At 40.8% G+C, this 18,102-nt stretch overlaps 1 protein-coding gene across 9 annotated transcripts in view; it reads left to right on the forward strand.

Moving 5' to 3' along the window:
• Positions 1–18,102, forward strand: part of LOC105497726 (putative tetratricopeptide repeat protein 41) — a 93,421-nt gene that overhangs the window by 1,386 nt on the left and 73,933 nt on the right. For 8 of the 9 annotated variants that reach the window (XR_011608907.1, XR_011608908.1, XM_011769035.2 and 5 more), the window contains exons 2-3: positions 10,812–11,817; positions 15,420–15,600. Coding sequence is in view for 7 of the 9 variants with exons in the window: in XM_011769035.2 (XP_011767337.2) it covers positions 10,998–11,817; positions 15,420–15,600 (1,001 nt within the window). In the remaining 2 variants the exon portion in view is untranslated. The remainder of the gene's footprint in view (positions 1–10,811; positions 11,818–15,419; positions 15,601–18,102) is intronic. The other variant, XM_011769043.2, reaches the window with a different exon arrangement.

The following is an 18,102-nucleotide window of genomic DNA, read 5'->3' on the forward strand; positions in this document are numbered from 1 at the left end:
GTAAGCAACCAGTTCTGAAACTGCAAATGCCACCTTAACTAGTGAGTGGTGGGGAGTTGGTGCTGCACCTGGAGGGAACTGAGACTGAGACATATCCTTCAAAATAGAGCCACTGCGTGTGGGTAGACGTTTCTGCAGATGATGGTGGGAATTCATGAGGCAGGCAGAGCACCAGACGGTAGGCTGGCAGAAGATGGCGGGCCCTTGTCTGATCAGCTCTGTTCATTAAAGATTGGCTCTCCGGCCTGGGCGCGGTGCCTCACGCCTGTAATCCCAGCACTTTGGGAGGCCGAGGTGGGCGGATCACCTGAGGTCAGGAGTTCAAGACCAGCCTGGCCAATATGGCGAAACCCCGTCTCTACTAAAAACACAAAAATTAGCCAAGTGTGGTGGCTGGTGCCTGTAATCGCAGCTACTCGGGAGGCTGAGGCTGGAGAATCGCTTGAATCCAGGAGGCGGAGGTTGCAGTGAGCCCAGATCCTGCCACTGCACTCCAGCCTGGGCAACAAGAGCAAAAACTCCGTCTCAAAAAAAAGATTGGCTGTCCGGCTGAGTACCTTGTAAAGAGAATATGCTGCTTACCAGCTTTGTTGTTTCTGGCTGTGGTCTTTTCACCTCTTCTGACTTTTGACCCATTACTGATCCCTAGTGCCCATCTTAGCCTAGCTCCTCCAGAACTAACACTCCGGATGGTTATTAAGTTTCTTGCCCTTGTATTGGATTCCCTTGCTTCCTAATTTTAGCTTTTCTCTATGTATTGCTGGAAACAGCTACTGTTCTTGTTGTTGTTAAGCTTCTCCTTGAGCAAAGCTAACCCCACGAGATAGCACCCCACTTTGTAGTTAAACTTGGAAGAAAAAACCAATAGGTAAAGAATGCAGTTAAGGACAGTGGATAGCTCTCCTAGTAGGCAGGTGTAGTCCAGCAGTGGGGAGTCAGGGGGAAGGCAGACTGGGGAGACCAAGGCAAGAAAGCAGTTGGCATCAGGGAACATTAAGGAATAGAGCCAAGATCCAAGGTCAATTGGTTGGTTGGTTGATTGGTTTATTCATTCATTAACTCATTATTTCAGCAAATGTTGAGGGCCTGGTATGTGCCAGGAATTATGCTAGGTGCTAGAAATACAGGGGTGAGTAATATAGATATGGTTTCTGTTCATACAGAACTTGTGTAAACATGTGTTTTTTAAAATTTTTAAATTTAAATTTTAAAAATATATTTTTTTGAACCACGGTCTTGCTCTATTACCCAGGTTGGAATGCAGTGGCAGGATCATGGCTTACTGTGGGCCCAACCTTCTGGGCTCAAGCAGTCCTCCCATCTCAGCCTCTTGAGTAGCTGAGGCTGCAGGCACGCACCACCAACATCTGGCTAACTTAAATTTTTTTTTTTTGTAGGCCCGGCATGGTGCCTCATGCCTGTAATCCCAGCACTTTGGGAGGCCGAGGTGGGCTGATCACTTGAGGTCAGGAGTTCGAGACCAGCTTGGCCAACATGGTGAAACACTGTCTCTAAAAAAATACAAAAATTAGCAAGTTGTGGTGCTAAGCACCCATAATCCCAGCTACACAGGAGGCTGAGGCAGGAAAATTGCGTGAACTCTGGAGGTGGAAGTTGCAGTGAGCCGAGATCATATCACTGTAACTCCAACCTGGGTGACAGCGAGACTCTGTCTCAGGAAAAAAAAAAAAAAAAAAAGATACTTTGAGCTCATTGTGAGCAATGTTGAGGTTTTTTTCTTTTGTAAAGATGGGGGTCTCCCTGTGTTGCCCAGGCTGGTCTCGAACTCCTGGGCTCAATCCTGCCTCAGCCTCCCAAAGTGCTGGATTACAGATGTGAGCCCCTGTGCCCAGCCTTGTGCAAATATTAACAATGGATTTACATTGTAAGTGTAAGTATCTTATTTAAACTGAAGTAAAGATGTAAAAGAATGTCTGCAAAGGAGTACCAGGGAATTTTTTGGGGTGACAGAAATGCTCTTGATCTTGATATCAGTAGTTGTTAAAACTCATCAAACTGTACACTTTAAAAGGTTGAATTTTGTTATGTATACCTCAATTAAAGAAAACTAACAGCAACTATCATTCTAAACAACAAAACACTAAAAGCCATTTCACTAAAAAAAAAAATCAGGAACCAGATACAGATGCTTGCTATTGTCAGTAATGTCCCACACAGTTTAGGAGGATTTAACAACAAGACAAGGAAACCAAGTAATTGGCATAAATTTTAGAAAAGCTAGAGTCCTTTATTTTGAAATTCCTTCTTACTGATGACAATTGCATGTCCCAGAAATCCAGGAGACCCTAGGGTTTTTTGTTTTAAGTATAGAATGATTAATTCCAGCTCTAATAGCATATACTTAAGTTGCTGCAGTTAAAAAGCTTATAGTTGGATCTTGGAAGTGGGTGGGTGATCCGCCTTGAGTTGAGCCACTGCCCAACCCCTTAAAAAAAAGTATAGAATAATACGAGAATCTGGTAAATTATTGGCTATAAGATAAATATATAAAAATCACTAGTTTTGCTCTAATCTTTCAAAAAACACATAGAAGTGAAAATTTTAAAAAGTTTCATTCATATTAGAGACAAAAACCATAAAATGCTTAGAAATAAACTTAAGAAAGACATAGTTCCAACATGAAGAAAACTATAAAATACTGAGGAATATAAAACAAATGAAGAACTTGGGTCAGGTTCTGTAACCCTTGTATTATCTATTGTTGTATAACAAACTACCCCTAAATTTAGCAGCTTAAAACAGTAAACATTTATTCTCTTACACAATATCTGTAGGTCAGGAATCTAGAAGCACCTAACTGGGTAGTTCTGGCTCGGGTCTCTCATGAACTTGCAGTCAAGACATTGGCTGAAGCTGAAATCATCTGGAGGCTCAAGAGGAGCTGGAAGATCTGCTTCCACGATGGCTCCTTCACATGGCTGTTGGCTGGGGCCTCGGTTCATCATCACATGGACCTCTCCATACGGCTGCTTAAGTGTGCTCACAGCATGGCAGCTGGCCTCCCCTGGAGTGAGTGATCCAAGACAGAGAACAAAGCAGGAAGCACAATGACTCATAACCAACCTCAGAAATCACACACCATCATTTCGGAAACAACCCTACCCAATGAGATTACACGAGGCTGTAAATACCAGCAGCCAGAGAGCACTGGGGCCCGTTTGAAGGCTACTTATTATACCTTAGTTGCAAGGGAAGCTGGGAAAGGTTTTACATGGCATTTTCAGCTTCTCTCATGGGAGGCTCAGAATCATAAGGTGGGGGTTTCCCTCATATAAGAATGGGATTCAGATGCTGCACAGTGAAAAAGAATGATGTGTCCTCTACATATTTGAATATACAAACAGATCAATGCAACCAGTCAGGCATGGTGGCTCACACCTGTAATTCCAGCACTTTGGGAGGCCGAGGCAAGTGGATCACTTTGGGAGGCCAAGGCGGATGGATCACTTGGGGTGAGGAGTTCGAGACCAGTCTGTCCAACATGGTGAAACCCTATCTCTACTAAAATACAAAAATTAGCTGGGCATAGTGGCAGACGCCTGTAATCCCAGCTGCTTGGGAGACTGAAGCAGGAGAATCCCTTGAACAGTTAGCTGAGATCATGCCACTGTACTCCAGCCTGGGCGACAGAGTGAGACTCCCTCTCAAAAAAAAAAAAAAAAAAAGTCAAGGAAAAAAATTAAAATAACCCATATGCTGTAATCAGGTATATCACTATTAGCATCTTGATGTCTTTATTAATATTTAACACATTTTAAGTTAAAAATGGGATCACACAATAATACAGTTTTATAACTATCTTTTTCACTTACCAATATATGATAAACATTTTCCACAAGATATCCAATTTGTTATTGTTAGATCTTTAATTTGTTAGCAGTTTTAAAACCATTGTAAATATCACTGCAGTGAAAACCCTTAGAGGTAAATCCTTATAGACAAATAGAATAGCTTTCTAAAATTGGAATGCTTGGTAAAAATACATGATTTGTTTTACAAGGCTTTGGCTATACACTGACAGTTTGCTCCTAGGAAAGTTGCACAAACTTACATTCTCATCAATTTACATTTTAAGCGTAAGAATTTTTTTTTTTTTTTTTTTTTTTTTTGAGGCAGGGTCTCACTCTGTTGCCCGGGCTGGAGTGCAGTGGCATAATCTTGGCTCGATGCAGCCTCCGCCTCCTGGGTTCAAGCAGTTTTTCCATCTCAGCCTCTTGAGTAGCTGGCACTACAGGCATGCACCACCATGCCTGGCTAATTTTTGTATTCTTTGGTAGACACGGGGTTTTGCCATGTTAGCCAGGCTATAAGAAGCTTTTGAAAAAAGAAAAGATACAACTTGGGGCTGTCAGGGATAAAATTACTAAAATGATACTAAAAGGATTGTGGGGTGGAGGTGAGGTGGGATTTGAGTATAGAAATTTCTAAGCCTTAAAATGTTGCAAGAAATTCCTGAAAAAGGTCAGAGGCATTTTTGACCAGTTAATAGATTTTTCTTATAACTTTTTGTTATAAAGAGCTACAATAAATACAGTGATATTACTGAGGCTGCTTCATCACGAAATATGAATTCAGACATTTGCACTAGAAATAATATTAACAGCAATAATAGAAATAGCAAACTTTTATTGAGGACTTTGTGTAGACCTTGCAGATTCTAAAATGTATATTAGGCCTGGCGCAGTGGCTCATGCCTGTAATCTCAGCACTTTGGGAGGCCGAGGAGGGTGGATCATGAGGTCAGGAGTTCAAGAGCAGCCTGACCAACATGGTGAAACCCCATCTCTACTAAAAATACAAAAATTAGCCAGGTGTGCCAGGTGTGGTGGCATGCGCCTGTAATCCCAGCTACTCAGGAGGCCGAGCAGGAGAATTACTTGAATCCAGGAGGCAGAGGTTGCAGTAAGCCAAGATCACGTCACTGCACTCCAGCCTGGGTGACAGAGTGAGACTCTGTCTCAAAAAATAAAAAATAAAATAAAATGTATATTAAAGAGTGATAGCTTGATTGAGAAATCTGTTGGGAAGGATATTTCTTAATGAGAAGTCTACCTTCACAGTGTTAAAAGAAAAAATTTTAAAAGACAAAGGCTTATGAGGTGCTTATTATACAAGGCCTCATTTATTCCCATCTTAGGGGTAAGGTCAGTATTCCAGATTTACAGCTGCAGAAACTGTGTCAGAGTCAGACCCTGAGGCAAGATTTATATGACTCTGAAGTCCATGCTCAACCTCTGGGAGTGTACCCAACAAAGTAGGAGGTGCCACTCTGATGCCAGTTACTGCTATCAGGTGGGCCAGCGGCAAAATATTAAATAACATTGACTTCCTCGTGCAAAAGTTGAACCCTTTCAATTCTGTTTCAGTCTTACTGATTATGGGAAGAGAAAGTCAGTTTGGTACATGTCCGTCTAAGAACACGTTCATCTCTCCCTTTCTGATAAAAAGAACTGTATCTAACTAGAATTTAATTACATTGTTTTCTTTTTAATGCATTTATATTTATTTATTTAGAGACAGGGCCTCGCTGTGCCACCCAGTCTGGAGCCCAGTGGTTCCATCATACCTTACAGCAGCCTGGACACCCCTGGGCTCAAGCAGTCCGCCCTCTTTGGCCTTCCAAACTGTTGGGATTACAGGAGTGAGCCATGACTTCTGGCCTTAATGCATTTATTTTTACAGCTACTGTCTATTTGTGCCATATATATGTTTTTTCCTCCACTTACAGTAATAATGAAATATTTATAGTAATTTTTTTTTTTTTGAAATGGAGTCTCGCTCTGTTGCCCAGGCTGGAGTGCAGTGGCGCGATCTCAGCTCACTCCTGCCTCCTGGGTTCAAGCAATTCTCCTGTCTCAGCCTCCTGAGTAGCTGGGACTACAGGTATGTGCCACCACGCCCGGCTAATTTTTTTTTGTATTTTTAGTAGAGATGGGGTTTCACCATATTGGCCTGGCTGCTCTTGAACTCCTGACCTCGTGATGCACCTGCCTCGGCCTCCCAAAGTGCTGAGATTATAGACGTGAGCCATCACGCCCGGTTGGCATAAATTTTTTTTTTATTTGAATTGTTTTAAAGCAAAATACACCAGGCATGGTGGATACCACTTTGGGAGGTTGAAGCAGGAGGATCTCTTGAGGCTAGGAGTTCAAGACCAGCCTGAGAAACTTAGTGAGATCTTGTCTTTAAAAAAACTTAGCCAGTCACAGTGGCAGGTACCTGTAGTGTCAGCTATTTGAGAGACAGAGGCAGGAGGATTGCATGAGTCCAAGAGTTTGAGGTTCACTGAGCAATGATAACGCCACTGCACTCCAGCCTGAGTGACAGAGCGAGACTCCGTCTCAAAAAACAGAAAAATAAAAACGCATGCCCTATTTTTCTGTGTTTTCTGTCCACTCAAAAATAACTCCTTTTTTCATTTAGGTTTCTGTTTTCTGTTTTTAATTTATTCTTGCAAAAACTGGGAATTTTTTTTTTTAATCAGCAATTGTGAAGCAGAGTATGGAGATGACTATTTTTTAATTTGTTTTTATTATAAAATAACTGTAATTTATAGCAATTTTGATTAGAGAAGCAGTTTTGCCATAATATGAGTATTCTAAGACAGCTGCCATGTTGTTTTTCTTTCCTTTTGTTCGTTGTGTGCATTCATTTTTAATAATAATTATTAACGTTTATTGAGCATTTGTTTCTAAGCACTGTTCTAAGCATTTTGCATCTAATAACTTCTTTAATCTTCTCAACCACTCTGCGATATAGATAATGTTATCCCTATTTTACAGATGAGGAAACTGAAGCACAGTGGATTTAAGAAACTGACTGTAAGGACTTTAATCCAGGGAATTGGTCTGAGCTTGGACGTTCAATCTCTATACTATGCTGTCTCCCATATTTAGCAGTGTTTTATTCACATTGCTATTATTATGGTCTATAACTACTTTTTTTCTTTTTTCACTTTAACATTTTCCTCTTGCTGTGTAGTTCCTGGATTTTTAAAAGTAATCAACTTTATTTTGATGTAATTTACATTACATAAAATGCACCCATTTAAAGTGTTCAACTGATAAACTTTGATGAATGTCTACACCTGTGTAACCACCACTATAATTAGGATATAGAACATTTCCATCATTCCAAAGAGTTTCCTTGTGCTCCTTTCCATTTGTAGTATTTCCTCCCCAAGCCTTCTCCAGCTAACAAATGAGCTGCCTTCTGTCATTCTAATTTTTTTTACTTTCTCTTTGACCTATGAGTTATTTTTATATTCTTTTTTTTTTTTTTTTTTTTTTTTTTTTGAGACAGAGTCTCGCTGTGTCTCCCAGGCTGGAGTGCAGTGGCGTGATCTCGGCTCACTGCGAGCTCCGCCTTCCGGGTTCCCGCCATTCTCCCACCTCAGCCTCCCAAGTAGCTGGGACTACAGGCGCCCGCCACCACGCCCGGCTAGTTTTTTGTATTTTTAGTAGAGACGGGGTTTCACCATGTTAGCCAGGATAGTCTCGATCTCCTGACCTCGTGATCCACCCGCCTCGGCCTCCCAAAGTGCTGGGATTACAGGCTTGAGCCACCGCGCCCGGCCTTATATTCATTATTATGTAATGTAATGTCACTCTCTATTCCTAGTAGTAGTCCTTATTCTGCAGTCTGCTTTTTTTCTGAATAATAATATAGGCCCTCTAGTTTACTTTTAAATAGTGTTTGCATGGTATATCTTTTTCCAACCTTTTACTTTTATTTTGTCTATCTCTTTATGTTTAGAGTAGATTTATTCTAGGCAGCATGTAGTGGGGTGTTGCTTTTTAAATCTTATCTCCTAATCTCTCCCTTTAAGGGAGGGATTTACATCTAGTTTAATTATTGATGTTATGGGATTTCAATCTGCCATCTTGCTATTTGTTTTCTATTTGTTCCATCTGGTTATTTTTCTCTTTCTTGGCATTCTTTTACACTAATTCCAATTGAGCTCTCCTATTGGCTTATTAGTTATGTTTCTTCTTAAAATTTGTATTAGTTGCTCTAGGGTTTACAGTGTGTACCCCCCTTTTTTTTTCCCCTGAGATGGAGTCTTGGTCTGCCACCCAGGCTGGAGTGCAGTGGTGCCATCATGGGTCACTGAAAACTCTGCCTCCTGGGTTCAAGCAATTCTCCTGCCTCAGCCTCCCGAGTAGCTGGGATTACAGGTGTGCACCACCACACCCAGGTAATTTTTGTATTTTTAGTAGAGACGGGGTTTCACCATGTTGGCCAGGCTTGTCTCGAACTTCTGACCTTGTGATCCACCCGCCTCGACCTCCCAAATTGCTGGGATTACAGGCGTGAGCTACTGCACCTAGCTTCTGAAGAACTTCTTTTAACATTTCTTATTGCACAGGCCTTCTGGAAGTCAATTTACTCAGTTTTGTTTGTCTGAAAGAGTCTTCAGTTTTCCTTCATTTTTATAGACATTTCACCTGATACATAATTCTGGGTTGACTATTTTTTTATCCCAGTTGGTACTTTAAAGAATTCACTTGGCTAGGTGCAGTGGCTCACACCTGTAATCTCAACACTTTGGAGACTGAGGTGGGAGGATTGCTTGAAGCCAAGAGTTTGAGACTAGCCTGGGCAACAAAGTGAGACCCTGTTGCTACAAAAAAAAAAAAAAAAAAAATTACAAAACAAAGAATTCACTCAATTATCTTTGTTTATCTGTGTGATGTGTCTAGGTGTTTTATTATTTTTTTCTTTTTATCTTTTTTTTTGTATTTATACTGCTTGGGTTTATCTGACTTTCTTGGATTTGTGGTTTTATGTCTTTCATTATTTTTGAACATTCAAGCCTTTCCCTTCCCCGCCTAACTATATCTTCTGCCTCATTACCTCTTTTCTCCTTCCAGTACTTCAGTTATATCTATTTGGAGTAGATGAAGTTGTTCCCATAGTTCTTGGGTGTTTGGTGTTTCTTTCCTTCTCTCCTTGTTTTCCTCTTTGCGTTTTAGTTTGGATTTCTGTTGTCCCATCTTCACGTTTTCTGATTCTTTCTTCTGCTGTGTTAAGTTTTCTGGAAAGCCTGATGAAGGAATTCATCTCTGATACCATGTTTTTTCTTTCTAATGTTTTCATTTGAGTCTTTCTCATAGTTTTCATCTCTTTGCTGAAACTTTACATCTATTTACACATGTTTTACATATTTTCCACTAGCTTTTTTTTTTTTTTTTTTTTAATGGAGTTTTGCTCTTATTGCCCAGGCTGGAGTGCAATGGTGCGATCTTGGCTCACTGCAGCTTCCACCTCCTGGGTTCATGCAATTCTCCTGCCTCAACCTCCCTAGTAGCTGGGATTACAGGCATGTGCTACCTCACCCAGCTAATTTTGTATTTTTAGTAGAGACAGGTTTCACCATGTTGGCCAGGCTGGTCTCAAACTCCTGGGATTATAGGTGTGAGCCACCACGCCCGGCCCTCCACTACCTTTTTTTAACCTATTATTCATAGCTATTTAAAATTTATCTGAAGTTTCCATTATTTGACTCATCTCTGAGTGTGGTTCTGTTTATATATCTATTGATAAAGGATTGGTAGTGAGTAAAATAGGAATGACCTTTGTCACAGGGGAATAGGAGAAGGTAGAATCTGCAAGGGCCAGTAATCTGTCTTGAGCCTTCTACATGGCTGGTGAGGCATCTATTAACAAAACTCCCCTAGTGTCTATTCTGCCATCTTTCAGAATTTTTTTTTTTGTAAAATAGTGTGAGATTGTGGTTTAAATTACTCTTTTCTAAATCGCCACCTATTTATTACAGTATTGCTTATTGCATAGGTGTTTCCCACCCACCAATTTTATAGTGTCTGCATGACCTAGGGTCTTATTTTTATACTATGGTGGCATCATACTGTATGTGTTCTGGAGTAAGACTGACCCACGTTTAGATCCTGGCTCTCCACTTCCTAGCTAACTGACTTTGGATGTCCTGTTTATCCTGTCTGCACTTGTGTTTCTTCATTCATAAAGTAGAGTGGTAATCCTGGCTATCATAGATTGTCAGAACAATACCATGCAAAGGGTTAACACTTTTTAAAAAGGTACTGCAGTGTTATATTGTTGTCAGGTGATCCTGATGAAAAATTGCTCTATAATGCGATATGTTTTTCCACAACTGAAAGCAATAAACATAACCAAAGAAGAGCAATATTTGGCATGGAAAAGAGTTGTATCAAGAAAAACCTCACACAACTAGGTTGTTACCATTTTTTTTTTTTCTGAGCTCTTGCAAGCATAGCTATGACATTGTTGGAGGGTGTATGTTTTTCCATTAGCTCAGTGGAATTTAATTCATGGAGATGAGTGGAATGTTGTATGAGCCTGCACAATATAAGACTAAGAAAATTCCCTGAACTTTCCCAGGTTCTTAGATCCAGACTTGCTTGCCTCTTAGCTGCCAGCTGCTTTCAGTCCAGGGTCTTTGTTCCTCCTGTCCTAACTTCATCTTCAGACCTGCTTTCATTCTTGCTTCTGGTCACAGTCATAGGTCTTCCTTGGCTTGTTCTGCTCTTAAAGACATTGAGCTCCTTTTCTGGGTTTGTTTTCCTTTTCACACTATCAGCAAGTGCCCTTGTATAACTTCCAAATTCATAGGGGACCGAAGTAGCAGCTGGCCGCAGGGACACTGAGAAGGTAGACTGGGAGGCTGGGGGAAAGAGGGGGAGGCCTCCGGCCTGTGCCCACTTGCCTTCTGGTTCAGCAAAAGCTTTGGAAGTACAGGGGAGACATGCACTGCCTGTAATCCTAAAATGAATGTTTTTTTTCTTTTTCAGTCCTAACTTAAACTGGATTGTTTTTCAACTCTGATCTGTCCCTTGGTTGGCATCTCTCACCTTCCAATACTGATAAGAAACAATTTTCAAGAAAGATTTCCACCTGTTCATAGCAAACATAATTGGGAGGAAGATTAGAAGCAGTGGGGGTTGGTGGCTGTGCTAGGATGAAAATTGTGATATTTTATGCATAGTGTTGTCCCCAAGCAAAGAGAAATGAGCCAGAAGACAAACGAGAATGTACAAAGGTATACCCAATTCCTTCAAAAGCCCCAGAAACCCATTCAGCCTTACATCTGCTCGACTCTGAATGATTTTCAAGAAGAGAGAGACTTTTTGGCAAACAACATCTTCCCTCAGCTTAATGAACTCTGCAATTCCCGGGGCACATATTTCAAAGCCGTGGACCTGAGTTGGTCAGAATTAAGGGCCCCAGAATCCTTACCCACCCACCTGTTTAGACAGTATTCTTGTCTTCGGTCCCAACATCTGAAGCTCTGCCTTGACCATGTGAACAGCTGCTTTCCCTTTTTCATCTGCATGCTGGGTCAGACGTATGGAGACTTCCTCCCTGACTACTCACATTTCATGACCTCCAAAGTGACTCGCTTGTCAAGCTTATCCAAAGTAGAACAGAATCTCTATGTTGCTGCAAAAAACGGTTATCCTTGGGTTCTGGAGAACCCCAACTGCAGTCTGACGGAGTTTGAGATAATCCAAGCAGCATTTCTGAATGAATCTCAATTTCAGTATTTTTACTTTAGGACTGGAACCACACTGCTGAAGGCTTCAGATGATGAGGAAAAGGGAGAGAGGCTGCCCTCGAGTTCTTCAACGAACGAAGAGGAAAAATTGAGGATTGGAAAGCTTAAGGCCAAGATTATTAGTAAAGGGCTCCCTGTGAGATTTTATAGTGATCTCCATGAGTTGGGTGAGCTGGTTTTCAAGGACTGGTCAGTTGTGATAGAAAAACTTCATCCAGCCACTTTAATGATTGAAAATATAGGTTAGTAAATATAGAGATAACTAAGTCCATTATCAACATCAAGGTAATGTTTTTATAGGTCTTCCTTGTGAAAGGAATTTTTAAATGATTGCAAATATATCTTAAGCATTTAAAAATTATTATTGTGTTCTTGTGACGTATATTTCTCCACTTTGAAGATTTTTGCAGCTGAAAATAAGAGCAAGTAATGAGTCAGTCATGGAAGATTGTTTAGGGGGTCAAGGAGCTCAGAGAATACCCAAAGTATCTGGCATTTAACAAGTGACTCTAGAGCAGTGGTTCTCAACCAGGGCCGATTTTGCTCCCTCAAGGGACATTTGGCCATGTCTGAAAACACTTTTGGTTGTCACAATTGGGGGAGAGGTACTAGCATCTAATGGGGACAGGCCAGCGATACTGACAAGCATCCTATGGTGCACAGGACGGCCCCCATAACAAAGAATTACCCAAAATTCAGAAATACTGAGCTAAGAGGAAGAGAATCAACTTTTATTAATTTTCTGGTGCTTTGGTTATGTTATTACATTTAATCTTCAAGGTTTAACCCTGCAAGGTAGGTGTTATATTATAATTCTGATTCTACTGATGAGCAAATGAAAGCTGCTGTGTAGCAGTGAAATGACTTACCAATGTCACATAACTAGTGAGGGACCAATCCAAGATTTGAACTCAGGTCCCTCTGACTCTAAAATCTATGCTTGCTCTTTTTCACCTCTTTTATTAGAATGTGACTCATGGATTGGCAGCCTCAGCATCACCTAATAGCTTGTTAGAAAGGTAGAATCTTGAGCTCCATTCCAGGTCAACTCAATTAAAATTTGCAGTTTAACAAGATGACTAGGAGCTTCACGTGTACATTAAAGTTTGAGAAGCATTGCCTGACATTATATTGCCTCTGAATGAAATGATTACCATTATTTTTGGAAATAGTGTCCTGTGGACATGCACCAGATTAAAAAGGGAAAAGTCTGTCACCTAGACACACTTCAGGAGGGATCTGTGATGATTATATGAAAAATAGGCTATATGAAAATTATGTGAAATTGAATGAAAAATAGAATGTTTATATGCCTATGTGTGTCCTGGGGGTAGGCAGATGGCCTGTATCTTTGATTAGATTCTCAAAAGGCTTTAATGACCCCAAAAGATTATGATTTACTGATGAAAGGGCCCAATTAACATGGGGATGGAAAATGGTGGCAGATGGTACATTCTCAAATGCTTTCAGGGACCAGGCGCACAATAGTCCTTGTAATGTGATAGGGAGCAGATGGATCTGTACTGAACAGGCGAGTCATTTGAATTCAGTGTGGGCGGTGGTGGTGAAGACAAACCTCTGCAGGCTACACAAAACTGCCTGGAAGCCAAATCACCTGGACCCTGGAAAAAGAACATTGTATCAGTCCCAACTCTTTTGGTTGCAAGTGACTCAAACTGATTTTAACGAAGAGGGAATTTATTAGCTTATATAACTAAAAAGCTCAGGATTAAGTCTGATTCAGCTCAGGCTTCATTCAGTTGCTCAAATGATGGTACCAGACCCTCGTCTCTGACTGCTTCTCAACCTGGCCCTGCTGTCCTGATGTTAGCTCAGCTCCTTGGCTTCTCTATCATGAAGGAAGAGGAAGATGGGCCATAGCAGCTCCAGGTTCAAGTCCAGCAGAAATGGCTCAAAGTCCTAGCATTCCTAACATTGAGTCTTTCTGGCCCTGGTTAGCCCGACTTGGGCCATATACTTGCATTTGATTCAGTCACTGGGTACCAAGGGAATGTGATGCTCTGATTGGCTAATCCTGGGTCACAAGCCACCTCTGGAGCTGGAAGTGGAGTTAGCTTCCTTGGACTAATGTGAACTGGGAGTTGGGATGGGTGGATCCCCTATGATAATCTAGGGCTGTTACTGAAACTAGGGTAGGGTGGTTGGATGTTGAGCAGCTAAAAAGAACCCACATATTTATGACAGGCTTGGGGTTTTAGAATCTGACAGACAGGTCATTGGATCTTGTATTTTTCCGCTCCTAGCTATGTGACCTTGAGTGCATTACGTAGTATTGGTAAACCATAGTTTTTTCTTCTGTAAAATGGTTAACATTAACCACTTTGAGAGTAATTATGTAAACCGGTAAAAACAGCACCGGACACATATCAGGCACAGAGTTAATAACTAGTGAGAATGAATAACAACAAATGGGTTAAATAAGAATATATACATTTGGTTAAAGTCAGAAATGTAGTTAATATTAATATTCTTTTACTAATCTCAACCTAAACTGCATCTATTGATTAATATTCACTAATGTGTTTAAGAATATAGCCTTTCTGTGTTTTGGAGTTAAGGTCATATTATTTCTCCATAGTATTCTCCTTAGTCTTTGATTTTGGATATTACTGAAAGGTTAGCTTGTTTTAGACGTATTCTTGATTGTATATATGTGGTCTAAATGTCTGAATTAGAAGGCATGGAATGGATGGATTATTTTAAAAATAATCCTTCCTTCCTTTAGAAGGAAGTCTTGAATTCTTTATCTTTTGGATCTTCAATGCTCTTTAATCACCTAGGTAGCTCCAAAATCTCATAGTCCACAGTTAGGGTAGTGATAGGCCATTTGGGCAGCTGGTAGTTATTGTAAGACAATGTAGAACTATTAGTTTACACTCTTGACCCTGAAGATCCCTGAGACTATTGGATGAGGCTCAGGGTTAGTGCAAGAGGACTGTTAGACTGTGAGGTCATCCAAATTCTGTCTAAGATCTTGAAACTTGAAGCTAACCTTGGACAGCCTGTGGATCCTCTCGGTCTATTCTGGTCCTGTCTGAGCCGTGGGGCAGCCCTGTTAACTATGAAGGTACAATGTGAGTGTTTTGGGAACTTATCAGACTAAACTATTTGGTGTTCCTTTTCCTGCATGTGTTGATAACAGCCTTTACTCCTAAAACAAACAAACAAACAAACAAACAAACAAACATAGGGAATATGGGTGTCTCCAGAGACAGGAGGGCATTTTGGGAGCCCAGAACACCCTGACTTTTATTAGGCAATGAATTTAGAATTGCAGTAAATTAAAACTGGAAGAAACTTCAGAAATTGTCCATTGTCTGGCCCCTCCCCCTTATTTTACCAGAGAGTTTAAAAAACTTGCCCAATGGCAGAGCTGCAGCTGTACCCATGGTTGTTATCCTTATTAGGGCATTTGTCCTAAAAATATACCCTACTCCCTCAACCTCTGTCATAGATAGACACACATACATACCTCACAAGACTGAATTAGATAACTTCCTACTTAGCTAACAGTTTGAAAAAATGACCTGCATTATATAGCAAGCCTAATTTTTTTGCCCTTGTCATTCTGAGGTCATGAAATAACTTGGAATCCTAAGTAGGATTCTGTGTACAAATAGCAGAAGAAAGGTTCAATTATTTTCCTGTAGTTTTCTTTCATTAGTGTATTGAATGGGCTGTGAAATATGGAATATTTCACAAATAGAAAGAAGGTGATATAGATACAGAAAGATGCCTTCCTGGGCATTTGTAATAACACGTGGAATCGAAAATGTTAAACTACAAATCCAAGTTATTAAAACTTATCTTTTTTACTATCAAGACTACAAGCACAGCTTTGAACGTTTCTATCACGAAGAGTTTACTGAGAAGTGCAAGCAGATGTTTGTTATTTCCAAGGAGTCAGACAGGACCTTTGAAATCCTGGAAAAATTTGCCTTAAAGGATGTGGAACTTGATTTTAACAATGTGGCAGCAGGTTCCAGTTTAGATTCTGTCCCTAGGTAAGATGTTAAGAGATCCCAAGCTCAGGCAGAACAGCCTGACTCTGGTAAACGCAATCCCCCAAACTTGGAATGCCTTTTCTAACTTTCCCCATTCTATGCTCATCCCTTCGAGCAAGAGAGACCCCCTGAAAGCCACCCCGGGGTTAGAATTTTCTTATCAGATATCACTCTGCACTTGCAAAGCTTTTCTGGTATTTCACAGTTTCCTTCAGTGTCCTCAAGAAGATTAGACACTTCCAGAGTGTAGGAACCACCTTCTTTTTTCTCCCATACAACAAAGGTGGTCTAAGTAATTTTTGAGAATGCTGCAGTGACTTTAAAGAGAAGAAATTAGGCCAGGCGCGGTGGCTCATGCCTGTAATCCCAGCACTTTGGGAGGACGAGGCAGGCAGATCACGAAGTCAGGAGATTGAGACCATCCTGGCTAATACGATGAAACCCCGTCTCTACTAAAAATACACACAAAAAATTAGCCGGGCGTGGTGGCGGGCGCCTGTAGTCCCAGCTACTCAGGAGGCTGAGGTGGGAGAATGGTGTGAACCTGGGAGGCGGAGCTTGCAGTGAGCCGAGATTGCACCACTGCACTCCAGCCTGGGCAACAGAGCGAGACTCTATCTCAAAAAAAAAAAAAAAAAAAGAGAGAGAAGAAATGAGGAAATATGAATAATGCATCTGCATAGTATTGTGTAATTTATAAAGAGCTTCCACATATGTCATCAGCTCATTATTACATTCAGATATTCAGCTAGCACTTATGAAAATGATATGAACCATATTATTGTTTGTGTTTGTGTGTAAAGAATCAGGTTATCTTGAGCTGGGCATGGTGGTGTATGCCTGTAATCCCAGCTAATCAGGAGGCTGAGGCGGAAGGATCCCTTGAGCCCAGGAGTTTGAGCCCAGCCTGGGTAACATAATGGGACTCCATCTCTAAACAGAAAAACAGGTTATCTTACTCAACATACACACTCCTTCATTGTTTTATCCAGTATCCTCTACAATAAAACCTCCATATCTTTCTCACCTTGGGTAGTGAAATACCGTGTTCACCATCCACAGGCATTAGGAAGCTGAGGCCAGCAGTGAGAGAGCTGGGGTTATCTGTGGTATCCCTCCCAGTCTCATCCTTGGAAGTGGGTAGGTTCTTAGAATAGCTTTATTTCTTACATTCTCATTTTCCAGCTCTCACCTTGCATCTCGTGTGTCCTGTGAGAGATTTGTGCTTTGAAATAAAACTGCAGTGCTGGGATGGCCAAGGGCTATTCTTCACCGTTGCTGCCCCAGGTTCAGAACCTACTGGTTTAGTTCACTCAGGGACAGGGCTACCAACACTTTTGTGGTTCTGGGAACCCATGCCAAGCGGAAGACAATTTATTCAGTTGATACAACATGGTGCTCGGTCAGTATTTTCAGACCACAGGAGAAACATGTAGGTCATGTGTTAAGAATGTTAGGTTTAAGTAGACAAATTCATAGGGACAGAAAGTTGATTATTGCCTGTTGGGGGAAGAGGGTAGTGAAAGAAATGGAGAATGATTCTTAGTGGGTACAGAGTTTCTTTTTGGGGGTGCTGAAAATGTTCTGGAATTAGATAGCAGTGATGCTTGTACAACCTTGTGAATATATTGAAAACCACGGAAGGGTACACTTTAAAATGGTGAATTTTTTAGTATGTGAATTATTTCTCACTTAGGTTATAATTTTAAGTGTTTCAGAGTGGATGAGAAATGCAATACATGTTATTACAATTGAACAACTCAAATTATTGTGCTCAGTAAAAATATAACAAATAAGCCCTTTTATAATTAGATACATGAAAACATTCAGGGCCTTGTTTGCTTTGCCATTTGGAAACAGTGCTCTGTACCTTACGTTCCTGAATAGCGTGTATAGGTCAACAGAAAAGGAAAGTTCTTTTCAGGTTTCAAAGCATTGTCTCAATAAACAACTATATAGATCAATAGGATACTTTTTTTTTTCTCATTTTGAAGGGAACCACAGATTGCTTTGCAAAATGAAATGTTCTTTTTGTTCTTGAGAATAAATTAAGACCCTACCCCTGATTATGTGGGGGTCTCATATTGCATTTTTCCTTCATTTATTTTGCCTGCTAGATGCAAGAACTGTTCTAGACATGGGATATGGCAGTGAACGGAAGAGACATAAATTTCTGCCTCCACAGAGCTTGCATTGTGGAGACAGGCATGATAACTATGTGAAATATGTAGTATTCGTGAGATGCCTTCAAGTACTGTGGAGGAAAAGGAAACACTGGAAGGAATTAGGCCATCTGATAGGGTGAGGGAAGCCCTCATTGAGATGGTGACATTAGGGTAACTACCAGAAATAGGTGAGGGAGAAAGCTATGCTCAGATGTGTTGGAAGAGCATTCCAGACAGAAGTCATAGCGAAAGTGGAGGCCCTGAGGCTGGAGAAATAGCAAAGAAGCCAGGCGGCTGGAGGAAAGTGAGAGCTGTAGGGTTGGTGGTAGGGGATGAG

This window comes from Macaca nemestrina, chromosome 10 (assembly GCF_043159975.1).
Source record: "Macaca nemestrina isolate mMacNem1 chromosome 10, mMacNem.hap1, whole genome shotgun sequence".
Classification (NCBI taxonomy): Eukaryota; Metazoa; Chordata; class Mammalia; order Primates; family Cercopithecidae; genus Macaca; species Macaca nemestrina.